The 14,939-nt window shown below is 43.8% G+C and overlaps 2 protein-coding genes across 2 annotated transcripts in view; one reads left to right on the forward strand and one right to left on the reverse strand.

Annotated features, from left to right (window-relative positions):
• The window catches only part of LOC131265487 (uncharacterized), a 34,766-nt gene that overhangs the window by 11,067 nt on the left and 8,760 nt on the right, over nt 1-14,939 (reverse strand). Inside the window, exons 3-4 of the mRNA XM_058267758.1 lie at nt 4,867-4,956; nt 4,352-4,727 (exon numbers count right to left, since the gene is read on the reverse strand). Of these exons, the coding sequence (XP_058123741.1) occupies nt 4,352-4,727; nt 4,867-4,956 (466 nt within the window). The remainder of the gene's footprint in view (nt 1-4,351; nt 4,728-4,866; nt 4,957-14,939) is intronic.
• On the forward strand, nt 12,827-13,948 carry LOC131265489 (uncharacterized). The gene is made up of 2 exons (XM_058267760.1): nt 12,827-12,954; nt 13,023-13,948. The coding sequence occupies exons 1-2, from the start codon at nt 12,907-12,909 to the stop codon at nt 13,884-13,886; spliced, it is 912 nt and encodes a 303-aa protein (XP_058123743.1). The 5' UTR covers nt 12,827-12,906; the 3' UTR covers nt 13,887-13,948.

Raw genomic sequence — 14,939 nt, forward strand, 5'->3', positions numbered from 1 at the left:
TCCGAGTGAATCTTTGTTTTCGGTGATGTTCGGCTACGTAGCGATTTCGCTTTGAAATGGGGACGATATACACTTTTAAGAAGGTAGTTTTATCCTCCCACATGTGAAAACATTTGCGTGGAATGCTTCTGACGAAATCTTCGCAATTCTGCGAGAAGCTTAAAATATCGAAAGAAAATCCAACAACCGAAAGTACGGTACATTTTCCTTTGGGATCGATTTACCCAACAGCCCTGAAATTCCTCAACTTCCAAGCATTTCTAGGGAACTTGTTCGGCGCTGAAACTGCCATCGGGGTGCAAAGTCAGTGCGTTCGTTTTGTTGTTTTTTTTTGTGTATATACTTTAACAGGCACGTGTTGCGTTGTTTTACTACTTTACGTTGAAGCTACATGTTCCACTTCAGAAAAGGAATTCGGTCACAAGGAGTGGAAACCCACCGTTCTTCGGAAGTGGTTGGAGAAGAAAAAAAAACTCCCACCGGAAAATGCGACGCACAAAACGCGGCGTTGTCCTTGCAATCAGTTTAATCTCGCTGAATGTGTACTAAAGAGAGACAAATAAACGCGAACAGCAAGGGGAAACCGCCAACGAAACGCACGACAGCTTGTCGCCGGGAATGGGACGAACAAGAATTTGATTTTATGGAAACCGATTACGCATTCGTTTGCCATTGGGGAACAATATTTAAAACCATCCTCGGGTCCCTTTCCTCCGGCGTCTTCGCGTTGGCCGGATCCGCCACCAGGCGACACGACGAAAGTCACAACGACGGATTTAACTCTCGTAAGAACCCACACATCGGTTCGCTGGTGTCAAGATTTCTTTTCTGTTGTGCTGTGATTCTCTGCAAGAGGATTAAAGAACTTTTAAATCCATTTAATTTCTATTTGTTTCACTTGAAACTGCTTCGTTACGTTTTTCACATAAAACAAAGTTCGTTTGCATGTAAAGTGGTAATATTTAAATTTGTTAACTTTTCAATGATTAAAGTATTAAGTTGTGTGAAATTGTGTTTAATTATCTGTTGGTTTTGTATATGAAACTGTACAACCATGCACATGCTGATATTTTTTTCTGTCGTTTACGAAATTTGTCAATAAATTAAATAGTGCTTAATCCGATAGAATAGAAGTAAAACTAGTAAACTAATGGTTTGGTTGTTATATATAGCTTTACTATAATAATTTATAAAAAAACATAGGTTGTGTAAAATAAATTTGATAAATTAATCTAATCACTAAGCACACTCAAAAGGAATAGTTGTTAAAAACAAGCAAATACCAGAGTGGCATTGTACATGCGAAAATATGCAATGGTGTGCATAAACCGAGGACCCCAAAATGTAAAAAAATAATGGAAAGCAAAGACGAATAGCAAATTTACATTAATTATTGTCTCAATATGTCTGTTCCACCTCATAAAACCAAGTGCTCGTTGGTGGACACGATTTGAGAATTCGTTTGCATTGGTTGATTCCATACAATTAGGTCCATAATCGATGGTGACCTGTTGCTCGTTTCTCCGTTCTTCTCAAACTTGGGATTGATTTGCATAAAATATTTTTTTTATTTATCAGTCTTGCATCTCTCGTTGGTGGTCTGCTTTAATGTTATTGTAATTTTTATCCTGCAAACTTTTCGTGGAACTTTTCAACGTCCAACGACCGGTCCGGGCCTAACACCTCTTCCAGGAGATTTGGCTATTTTGTGCAAAACAACATTATGTGCCGTGCTCCCCGGGAGAGGCTTTGAATTTTACAACACCCATTTCCCGTTTCATTTTCCCCATCTCACACGCTCACTGGTGGTCGCTGGAGGTTAAGGCGCTACACTTGTCACTCGGCTTACCAAGCCGCACCGAAGATTATTAATATTAATGCGATCGAGACCACCACCGAGGTTGACGGTTCTGCATATCATTTGTGGGGCGGTTGAAGGATAATATTTGCTATTTCGAGTGTGGCATAAATCAAACCGCCCGCTAGTGTGCTGATGGTTTATGGATCATTCCGCTGCCTCCACAGCAACAGGCAATAGTGTGCGTGTGTGTCTGTGTGTGTGTAGGTGATCGGGAGAAATCGTCCGGATTAGTTGTTGAACATTTGACATGTTTTCCACCGAACCGGTGGATGGGGGGAGAAAAATCCCATTAGAATCGTAGTCGAGCCACCCAGGACATGATTGACGTCAGACAGTCCCCACCGGGGCGGAAGGGCGGGCTGGGTTCGGAACATCAAGCATGATAATTTTCAACCGCCTCACGTCAGTGCTGGCCTTGCTCTTTTTTTTTTTACTCCTGCAATCTTTCCAATGTGATGCTTAAAGACGGTGATAACGAATTTCCTCGAAGCACCACTGGAATGGAATTAAGAAATGGAACCGGGGCGACGGTGCAGACGCCCTGTGATCATTTTCCTTCAATTTCCAGTGCACAAAATCGGACATTTTCACAACAACTAGTGGCAGAAGGAGAAGCCCAACAGATTACCCACTTTGTCATTTAATCGACCTGTTTTGTGTCATCTGGCACGGCTCAAAACCGACCGAGAAGAACCGCCAAACCGCACAAACCGCGCGGGGAGGCACGCGCAGGGAAACAAAAATGGCAAAGCCAGAGCCAAAAAAGAAAAGATTTGGAGGCAGAGGAAATTGAAACATTTTTCACCCGTCTCACCGTAGGCCTTGGCTTGGCGGTGGGTTTAAGGGCTTTTAATAAAATCGAATCCGGCTGCATGCCGTTCGGGAATTACGGCTCGGCGATTTTTCTCTCGCCTGCTTTGCTCGCCGTGATTGCATTTCCCAAGAAGCCACCGTCGGTCGGAGTGGAATTGTTGACTGTTGGTTTTGAGTGGCGTTTTGCTTCATGATTGGGTTCCTTAGTGGAGCTCGATTGTTTTTCACCGTGTCTGAGAACAGTGGTCGGTGCGGTGATATTAATATCTTCACATCGAATGCTAAAGAACTCGAATTAATGTTCGATTGCTCTTGTGGAGCTACAAGACCCTGAACCGTTCCACTTGGGCCACCGATATTAAGTTGAGTTAAGTAACGATTATATTTTTAACTTGTTTTGAGATATCCTTTCCACCCAACCAGGCAACAAATTTCCAATTCAATGCACATCCATTTCGTTCGGGTTGAAAAAATCAATATCATTCTTGACGGATCATTGAAAGATTTCGTTTAAAATCTTTCCTAATGAAATCCCGGCTATAAACACATGACGAAAATTGAGCTTGTGCTTTTAAAACAGGTGATATACTCTTCTGCTTAACAGCGGCCTGAAAAAGTAAAGAGGAAAAAAGCCCCCACACGATGGAGGACGCCAGATTGACATCTAGAAATAGGGCTTGATAATGTTATGCCCGGAGGTCAGGTTTACGGTTACCATCCCACAGCTTAAGGTGGATGGATAAATGGCATTTTTTATCAATGTTTCCTTAAATTTAACCTTCAACAATATTGGTTCAGAGCAATCGATTCCTAATTTTTCGAAAACTACGTTCTAGGTGAAGAAAATTGCTTTCAAAAGAAACGTTGTTTACTGTACGCTTCGTTTCCCGTCCCCTTAAAGGGGTCTTTTAATCCTTATTAAATGTTTTTATACTACATTTAAATTGATTTTTTAAATCTTTAAGTTAATGATGAATGATTTTATCCGTTCTTATAAAATGTATTTAGATAAACAAGGTTTCATCATTCTACTGACGGGTTTGCAATAAAACTCTATTTAAAACAATTTTCATTTTGATCTTTGTTCCATGCTTTGTTTCATTCAAACCTAGACTTGTAGGTTCTTAATAAACTGTGTGATTAGAGTGGTTTGTTTTTTCGTGGGATTATTTAAAGGAGGAGAGTTTTTTTCAATCTTTGGACTACCAAAAACGTATAAAAACCTTTTTTTTTGTACCCAAATTGACCAAAGAAAACTTTTAATGTTATGTAGATGTTTTTGAAATCGTTATACATTTTCTAGCATACTATTATTTTACGTCGACTAATCAATACATTAGCTGCGATGAGGTATTATTTCGCGACTAAAGCGACGAAAACCATGGCAAACCCAACTGAGTGTGGAATACCATAATACCTAAAACCGGACTCCTGCGGATTGTAGGAAAACATTCAACACTGGAATGGGTAAACGTCTACCAATTGACTAACAATAATCTCTCCGCTGGACGAATGCACCTGGCCACGTTTAATTGGAGCCGGGCTCTCAAATGCCTTGCAGCGACGACGGGATAACTTTTCCACTCCACCGTGTAACTATTGTTAGCCTTTCGTTTAAAACTTTGCCGTCTCCCCGTGCCGGACGCCCGAAAAGATAAACTCGCCAACGGAACTTACCGCATCGAGTGGGAATGAGGTTTTCCGCCCAACGCTGGTCCCACCGACGAGGTACGCTTCCTGCGCTCGCCGTACGAAGAACGGCCGCCGGTGTGTAGCCGAAGCGCCGGAAAACCTTCACCACCGGTGGATCCGACCAGCAGCGGATTGTACGCCGACGGACGATTCAGCAGACTCTGGAGCACGTCGTACGTCCGTGCGCCGTGAGCGCCGTGCTCGAACGGAGGACCCGGCTCGCCGACGGCATCGAACATCTCCATCGGGTACGGGAGGCTCTGGAGCGGTACCTCGACGTCCTCCCAAACGCCGTTCTGCGGGATGGAGTTACCCGAGAAGTCGTTCCGAAGTTCGGCCTCGCGGTACAGCAATGGGTTCACTGTGTTTTGTTTGAAGATACCAAATTATTGCGGCGTTAAATTTAGCTCAAATCCTTCGATGTGAAGGGGCGCTTGGGTTGGTGTGAGGTGCAGGTGGCGCATGGAATTGTTCAGAGCAATGTATTAAAGCAGGTTTACCTCCACGTTTCTGCGGGTTAGATGGCTTATCATCGCCGTACGTCACTTCGTCGGTGGTCAGTTGATTCAGCTCGGGCGACGTCGTCACAGCTTGGCGGTTGGTGGTGGGATGGAAAGATAAGTAATGACGAAGTCATAAACAAAATTTAAGTTAATCTAAAATTGTAAGCAAGCTGCAATATGGCCGAAATTGAATGTTGCGTTTAATCTGGAATAACAAAATTGGACACTAATTTGTATGGGAAATAATGAATGTTTTAGATACTTTTTCACAAAATCTTTGACTGTAAATATTTAAATATTTCACTGCATTATGCTTCCCATATGATTCCCAAAATCTCTATTACTCGGTACAGTTTGATGGAAATTTCAAACGTTAATCAAACTGATGACGAAACCAAAGACTAAAACTTTTCATTATCAGTCATATACTGTTCACAAACTTTTGTTGGTATTTATGAACAGTTGTTTTCCAGATTGATTTAAAAACTTAGTGAATCCAGTCAGTCTTAGCAAACCAGATTCAAAAAGTTGTAATAAATAAAGTTCTGGCACAACAATTTAATCTGATTTTAACATGACTAGTGACTACATATACATAACTATACTGAAGTATTCTCACGAGACAAAAATAAATTTCAATTGTTGAAAACTATTTCCGTGCAAAATAAATATTTAGTATTCTCACTCCGTTGAGGAAATCTGTTGACCAATTTACTACCAACATTTTTTAATTGTTACTGCTATTTTTTTATGTACGGTTTGTGCCGTGTGCATGTTTTTTTCTTATTTTTTTCTAAAATTATAAGTTTCTGAGAATATATTAACCATAAGGAACAGAAAGTCCGAAAGTATTTTTATAAATAAGCCTCACTAAATGCTTCAACTTCTGTATTTTTCTAATTTTCAGCATATTATTTCTATTTCATTGAGAAAAGTTTGATAAAAATTATGCATTAAAACCTAAAAAAAAAAAAAAAGTTTGTGGGTCAGGTACTGAAATGCAGATGCAAAATCGCACAACAACCAGAAAATATCGTGTTCAAAGCTCAAAAATGTCTCTCCTCTATACCGAAGCGTTGAACTCGAATAGAAAATATTTCACCACAAAAAATGAATACCAACTCATCCCAAGTGCGGACGTCCGCTTTTTACAAAAAACCTCCTCCACCCTCCGGTGGAGAGGCAACTTGTGCCGAAAACCACCTGCAGACTGAGCTGAATATTTAATGTAATATTTTATCGAGATAGACAGCTAGAGGAGCTGGCTTAGGTTCAAAGGGGAGAACCACCAGCCGATGAGATCTCTCCCGAGAACCGGGACCGATTTAATTTCAGCACAAAAGTAAAAAGGGCCAACAAGTGCTGCAAATGAAGCGGCAAGTTGTTTGCCTTCGAATGAATTCGGTACGCTTTCTGAATAAAGGTTGCAATGACTTGATGTTCAGGATGCGTTTAGTGGTGGAAGGAAATCTCGTCGTTTACGTCGATTGGTGGAGGGCGTTTTCGTTGGAAAAGCATATTCATTTCTTTTTTAAATTATCCAAAAATAACCTCATTTTGTGTAGCTGCTGAAGTAATTAAATAAAAGATTTATATTTCTGAACACACATTTTCCAAAACATTTTAACATAATTTATCTGCTGAAGCCGGGGACAATTTTTAAAATTTGTATTTGATTGCGAGGTATTTTTATTCCTCAGCCGGAGGACCAGTTTGTTCTGGTTCAGGTTCTGGTACGGGACCCTCCGTGGGAACTTGTTCCGGTGCTGGTGGGGTCGGTGGAGCAATCGCTTCGGGCACTGGCACGTACAGCCCATTGCACACCACTTCCAGCTGGAGCTGAGCCATCTGCAGGGCGGACTTCAGCAGCTGCTCACCCATCGTCATGCAGCTGACGTACGACATGCGGACACTGTCGAGCTGGTTCCCGAACCCAGCAACCGAATCCAACAGCTCGCTGCCAATGTGCGTCGGGTACTCCTCCATACGGAACACGCGGTTCTCCAGACGCTGGATGATGTGCCTCGGATCATAGAACACGTTCTCACCGCGGAACTCGTCGAACAGACCGACTCCGACGTACTTACGCTCGTCCACGTCCAGCTGGGCGTAGAACTGCTGCACGGTCGAGAGCAGCGAGTCACCGGCCTGGGTCAGACAGTTAGTGTAGGATACACCGGCCAGGTTCATGTTGACCTCGGCGCTCTGGCGGATGAACGCCAGACACTGCTGGTCGATGTGGCCCGGTTGACCATTGACCTGGACCAGTAGATCCTGTTCCTGCTTGATGGACGTTCCAAGGAACGTGCTCTTCGTCAAGATTACGTCCTTGTGGAAGTCATAGATCTTCGCCGAGCTCGACAGGCGCGCATCCGTGATCGTGTTGATGACGTAGTCCTGGATCTGCTTGAACAGTGGATGTACCTCGACCAGTTTGTTCACTACGGCCACACTGTCTGGGCGCTGGGCCAAGGCAATCTATAAAAGGGAAGCTTGAAATGAGGACACCCTGCCAACTGGTACCCCTTCACCAACCAAGGGCGATCTACTTACACCGGCCAAAAGTAGAACTAGAGCGACAGCCTTCATTGTTGGGATTTGGCTTGTTTGTGCTTTCAAAGGCTCACACCGAATAATACCTCTCTGTGTCCCCGGAAAGCCCTTTATATGTAAGACGCGGTTCCGGGTTCAAGACCTATGGTCGTGCCAGTCGAGAATTCTTTATCGAATCCAGACCCACGGAGGGTCGCGTTATCGGGGTTGATTTAATCTTCGATTAAGCAGCTTTTATTGTAGATCGAGATAAAATTTGATCGGAAAACAGTTGCCAATGAAGCCTCTCGGTTTGTTGCGTGATTCCCAGCACCGATTACTGCAATTCAGGCAAGGTCATTCTTTTGGACGGCACGGTCCCAGACGTATGCCTGCTAATCTCCGAACAGGATGTACCGGCTTACAGTGTTGCAGATCGATTGATGCAATTCAGAGGTGAATTTAAAATGGCAAGCCCACATCCCGGAACTCCCAGGGCTTTAAGAAAATACTACACGAGAACTATTTGAACCACTTCAACTACACAGAAATTGAAGTTGCTTAAAAGAACCAGAGAATACGAGAATTGGTTTATGCTTCCTCAGAAATAAAATTTATGACAATAAAACTGAATAGTATTCTGTGTTTTTTACTTCCCTTTAGATGTGCTTTACAAATATTAACGCCCCAAATTCGATTTTCGTGCCCCAACACAAAACCGCAAATTGTATTCCAGAGCTCCCCTTTGAACTGCGGTGCTTCCGCATCAAAATACGCCGCCGAAGTTATAACCAATCAATCACACTTTCTACACCGGTACTCCATTAGCCCTTTCTACTCCCAAATCGAATGCACAAGTAAACACTCATGCACACACTCACTCACACGTGGCATGGTTCTCCGGTCCGCTTTTTTACGCACTGGATGAGTTTTTGAAGCCCTCGCAATACCCGCGGGAATAAATCTCTTTCAGTTCAGTTGAAAAAGTTTCCCATGCCGAGCGGAAAAGAAAAGGGAAGGGGTGGAAGCTCTTCTTAGAAGTTTCGAATGAAAAGTGTCTTTGGAGAGGAATCGTTTTTGATTTTTGGTCTGTGACTTGGATGCTTGGAAACTTGATGGTTTATAAAACAATGTGTTGAAACTTGATGACACATGAGAAAGGTCGCGTTACATACAGGGAGTTTGAAAAAGTATTGAGTCAATAAGTAGGGTTTTTAGAGACGCCAATTTTTATTAGTTTTCGTTTACCAACGCATTCTCACAACGTTCTACTTGAATATCAAATTTGTATTTTGATATTCGTTCACTGGAGTAGTAAACACCAGGATCGAACGTTCGCCCATATGACAGTCTAAGGGCTCTGGGGTTCGGTAGGTTCGACCGGTTCCAGCTGACCCTGGCACACCTGTACGATCTGGATACGGGCAATGTCAAGCGCGGAGAGCAGGAGCTGCGCTCCACTACCCAAACAAGCGTCGTACTCGTCCTTCACCTCGTGCAGCTCATCCTCGAACTCGGTGATCACATCGAACAGCTCGTTCGCGATATACGAAGGGTTCTCTCGCAGCTCCTGGAGTCGTTTGTTGAGCTTCTCCACCAGGTTGCCCGGTGTGTGGAAGATGTTCTCCCCGCGAAACACATCGAACAGGCTGGCCTCACTGTACTGCGTTTCGTCCTGCTGGATCGTCCGGTAGAACTCCAACACAATGCCGGCCAGCGAGTCATCCACTCGGGTAATGCAGTTGGTGTACGACACACCGACCAGATTGATGTTCATGTCCACACTGTTGCGCACGAACCCGAGGCACGTCGGATCGACCGACTCCAGCTGGCGATCCACGATCGTCAGTACGCCCTGCTCCTCGGCGATTGCACGCCGCACGAACTGATCCTTCGAGTCGATGACTTCGCTGTGGAAGTTGAAGATCACCTGCGAGCTATTAAGGCGCGCCTCGGTTAGCCGGTTGATGACGAAGTCCTGAATCTCCCGGTAGCGCGGTTGGAGCTCCCGGAGGACGCTCATCACCTCGATCGCCGGTTCCCGTTGGCCAAGCGCAAGACCGAACGTTCCGACGAGAAGGAAAGCAAACACCACTTTGAGAGTCATTTCGGATTGAAAATGTTTTTCGAAGTTCCGGTTCGAGTTGAACGATGTTGGTTTGATTGGCTGCGATTTGGCTGTATAACCACTGTCTTCCTGGACTATAATGTTGTTTGTCAACACCTGCCGCTCATTTTATAGTCAAATGTGTTCCATCTTCCACAATCAACATGACCTCACCATCTGTCCGAGGGGATTCCAATTTGAATTTCCTTTGTGTGCATCGATGATGCGACCGATGCAAGGTTGCATCTGGATGACAACACCTGGATCAGGTGATCACTTATCGGACACCCATGGAACTCCCTCCGTGGGCAGTTCGGAACAGCGACATTGAGCTATTTTTCTGGGTCATCTGGCGCTTCAATCATCGGAACAATGTCAGGAGGATACTCCATCGTTGCAGAATGCACAAAATTGAGGAAGGTCGTGGCGGTGGCATTACGATAAAAAAGTAGATTTAGAAAAAAAGTTCCTCCACACGGTGGCAGTGGTGATATTCATTCACGCTCGTTCATTCATCCAAGAAGGCGCCATGTCTGCGGCTTAAGGCGAACGTCGGATTCGTAGAACAATAAGTTGCAACATCTTCCACCGCTATCGCACGGAAGGGCTTTCGATTAATTGAGTAAGATCGATTGACAGGATATGGGAGATAAACTGCCAACCCAATGGGATCAAAAGCGCAGCCCTCTCCCTTTCTTCCGCCAAGACAAGTGCGCGATAAGAAGTCTGAGACTGTGGCGTGTAGGTTCATGAATCACGGGAGTGCACGGTGCGTTGTGATTCGCAATCTCGGATATGAAAGAGCCCGTTGCCGCGGCCGTAAATCAGCGTCCAAACGGCGGCCCACGCCATGTGTTCTTCTATCTAATCGCCATTGATTTAATCAATTTGAACGGTGAGATTTCAAAATTCGTTCCAACACGGTTTTGCAAGCAAGCAGCATGCTCCGGTCATGTTGTTTGTTTTCCCATGATTATTAATAGACAGGTGGATTAGGCTATATTCTACATCCGTGTACGGTCTATTTTGGGCTGTTAGAGCTTGACCCACACGGTATTTCCGCACACCTGTCGTATAGATAGACCGATACGCTTTCATCATATTCATTCCATTACTTTCAATTCTGATATCTGAAAAATAGTTCCGATATCTACAGCTCGTTGTTTTGTCGGGTTTGAAACTTTTTCTCGCATAACTGAGCGTCCCGTTCATCAGTGTCTTAGACAACCGCATTCTGGGTCACTGTAAATTACACGGCCGTTCTTCACCTTTTCTCACTGGAGTTTTCCGTTTGTGTCTGGTGGGAAACGAAGCCTGCCGGAAAGTCACGATGAGCGGAAAACAATGCTGCGAAATTGGGAAAGTTTTCCACTGTCCACCGAAATTCTTCCATTCTCAGACACGGTCAAACAAACGAGGGAGAGAAGCGAAAGTAAAATAAAAAACAAAGGGACAAAAAACCAATCAAAGGGAAAACGGAAAGAGCGTATGACGTGGTGACCGTTTTATACCACGTTTCGTTGTAGTTTTCTTATTTCCTGTGACTATAGGAAAAAGGATGGTACCAATCGTCCTCCACATGATCATGTCGATTCTTTACGGGACTTTTGTTGACATTTGTTGACGAAGAAATGTGATCCAGGACAGCTGAGAGGATGTTGTTTGAATGTTTTCAAGGGTGGATTATTTGTAGCGTTGTTTCTTAAATTGTCCTGTATTAGGTTGGAAACTTAACCACTGGATCAAATGGCTTGTTGTTTGATGTTCGAAATTGTCATTTTTACACAAAATATAACTTATATTTCGAAATAAATGAAGCCGGAGTTCAGCTCGATTGGACCAAATTTATCCGGGAAACTCCGTTGAATTGACGACACATAAATGTACAGTCTTTCTTTTACTCCTTATTTTCATTTTATGCTTTTCAAATATTTGTTTATGTTTGGTTTTTAGACTAGATGCGGCAACCTTTAGATATGAGAATTTTTTGTCATGGTTTTCATTGTCTAGATTTTTACGAGTAATTTCGGGGAAAACATTGTTTTGCAGTAAAATCTGAATAAATACTGTTATTGCAATTCCCTGAAATAAGGGTTAAAACTACTCTTTCGATTTGTGTAAATATGTTTTGGACAATTTTAAATAACCGTTACTTGTGCTAATTTTTGGGTTTAGATTCAAAATAAAAAGTGTTAAAATGTGATCCAAGATAAGGAAACAAATACGTAATCGATCTAATGCACTCGACAAGCATGATTCAATCACGAACTAGACAAAACAACCGGGTGTATCGTAACGTACTACACTAATGAGTTTATAACCTACTTTAAAACCTCGCACGCGTCGTTAAACGGCTTAGGGACTTGCCGGTACCGTAGAAAACGATGATATGAAATGTCAATCGTACGAAGCTACTCAGGCAAATGTTTGTAAAAGCACTCAAGAATCCCATCCCCATTTGTAGCGTGTACGTTATCGATCAATGGCTACAGTAAGCCATCCGTGTGGGATCGCTGTGGACCACTCAGAGTTGCTCAGGAAATGAAAACCGTTGCAACCGTGGAGCCACTTGATGCGTGCAAAAAAGCACCGATCTTGATCTTAGGCGAAGTGGCACTATCTGTGCTCGAAAGGGATATACCAGTACATCCCCGGCTGGTCGGGGACCTTGATCGAAAATCGGTACTACGTTTTTTACACCATCTTTTGCACCAACTACAGCTAACCGCGCTATCAATAGGTTGATGATTTAATCTAAATCGCGCCCTAATACTATCGGCAAGGGTAGAGACAGCACACGGCAATCTAATTATCTGGCAATCGATTTCCTGGCCATATGCCTCCAAGGTCGGGAGGGGGCGATACACGTATCGATCATGATGGGAATTCGTTTTCGCATAATTATGCATGCACCGCCAAAAAGCGGTCGCTTTAGCATGGTTGCGCAACGGAGCCTTATCTCGATTGACATTTGCCGGGAGCATCCGATTATGGGGGGACTATCACCTCCAGCCTAAAGGTTGAACCAAATTTTTGTTTGGGGACATTCCAATGCATGCTCATGCTAGACCAGCGTATTTGTATTTTTATTTCTATTCTTGGTATGTGTAACTTGATATGCTCGACACCTTCCCAGGGAGAACTAACACAAATCTACCAACCGCTTATGTCTACGGGTAGCGGTCGAAAGGTGCTCGAGAACTTCTTAGGGTTCGATAGCGAACACCATCGATTGGTTTCGATGATGAAGTACTTGAAAGCTAGTTCCATTCCGGTATAAAAACTTCACACCTCGAGGCGGGTCACAAACAGTGCCAACCCAACTCTGGAAAGAATAGGTTCAAAGAAATAGTGTAGTCCAACTATATCCGTCCACAAGAGAAAGACTATCCTGCGCGATGAAAGCCTATCTCTTCACAGTTGCCTTGGTTCTTGGAGCCATAAGTGTAAGTTATTGTGACGGTTGTGAATTGCTGAACGAATCGTTATAGCTTAAAACGATCTCTCATAATAGGTCTCACTAGCTCAACGAGAGACATCCCTACGAGTCATCGATGCCCTGCGTGATCTTCATCCCGCGTACAGGGACCTTCGAAACGTGGTAGTGAACGCGGTCGCCGGAGCCAAACTGAACAGCTCGGAGGTTGTGTTCCGGTTCCAGTCGGAGGTAGCGGAACGCAAAGAGCAGTTCATGAAGACGGCCATTAACGCCGAGGCGACTGTGCTGCGGCAGGTGAACAGCCAGCCCAACAGCGTGGAAACGAGTTGTCTGGGCTTCCTGCGCCAGAGTGTGGACGTGAACATGAACCTGGCCGGAGTGTCGTTCACCAACTGTCTGAACACCGTCGACGGTTCGCTGGCGACGGAGCTGACACGCATCTACGCCGAGCTGGCGGTCAACGAGACGTCCTACGTTAGCCTCAGCGTGTACGACGCGTTCCGCGGCCAGAACGTGTTCGTGAACCCGCAGACCATCGTCGATCGGTTGGCGGAGAAGCTGTCCGCCGCACAGCAGACCCCGGTCGAGTTGGCCGCAGAGCTGGCCCTGCTGGTGGACGCATTCGAAACTCGGCTGGGTGATGTTCAGCTGGCCTACACCAACTGCTTGACGATGAACGATCAGCTGTTGCAGACAACGCTCAACACGGTGCTCTTGCAACTGCAGCAGATCTGTTTGGGTACGCTCGTACCGGCCGCATCCACCTCGGATCCAACCGCCGAAACGACTGAGGAAGGACTGGAAACGGAAGCACCTGAACCAACGGAGGGGGTGGTCGAAGAGACGGCCGAACCTGAAACCGCCGAAACACCTTCCACAGTAGTAGAACAACAGCCCGAACCTCCCACTCCAGGTCAGGCATACGCTCATTTGGTGTAAAAAGGTGCATAAGTCAAAATCTGTCAAAACCAAAATAGGCTCAAAATAAATTCAAGAATAACACTACCAAAACAAAACGTAGTCGGGTCTCATTACTAAATGAAATAATTTGATGGAATGGCATTAAAAAAAAACGAAATAAACATTTCACATTACAGCAATAAAATTGAACGTTTTCCAATAAATCGGTCTAGGAATAAGTAAGTAAGAATGGAAATGAAAATAGATAAATCTTTAAATGAAAAATATGTTTTGGTAGGTTGCGTGGGTAAATAAATCAAGTGGTTTAGAATCTTTTAATATTTGGAACACATTTCCCCTTAAAATCATTCAGTTAGTCATGAAAATATTGTTTTTTTTTAATTGATAACAACGGATAAAAAATAATTTCGTTTGCTTTATCTTTAAATGCAAGCGAAGAATTTCCATTTCATAATGATAAATCGCATGACAACAGCCAATCTTTCAAATGTGTTGCATGATGCGTGAGTTTAACTTTACGTCTAAACATTTATTTTGTTTAACGATAGTCAAGTAGAAAATACTTGTCTACCTTTTCACAGGAAACGCGTGCCTGAAGATGATAACGTTTGTTTTGTTTTCTACCTCAAGAGAATTATCCATTTACTCTTGATTAGATCGTTGCGGTATCCCGGTGGGATTTAGTTTTGTTTGAAACTGTTAAAATGCAATAAAGAATTATTACCATTTTGTATACATCAAATATTCATGAAACATTTCTGTTATAAACCCTTGTTGGAAGCTTGTGGAAAATGTATCATAGTTAATGTCTCTTGGAGGAGATCATCAGTTCTGGTTCCGATGGTTGTAAAATGCAATGTAATGCAGGGACCGTACGAACGTAAACAAATTTATCGTTTGGAGGTTTCCGCCCATACTTTCCCGTCCTTGCCAAATTCCCACACATGATCGAACGTTGTCTTCTCTTCCATCGATCACTTGCTTGAGCGAAGCTATCCTAGAAGGGCAACAGAGGCTCTCTAATAAGTAACTGAGGAAGTTTTGATGAGCTCACTGTCCTCGCTTCCACCC

This window comes from Anopheles coustani, chromosome 2, assembly GCF_943734705.1.
Source record: "Anopheles coustani chromosome 2, idAnoCousDA_361_x.2, whole genome shotgun sequence".
Classification (NCBI taxonomy): domain Eukaryota; kingdom Metazoa; phylum Arthropoda; class Insecta; order Diptera; family Culicidae; genus Anopheles; species Anopheles coustani.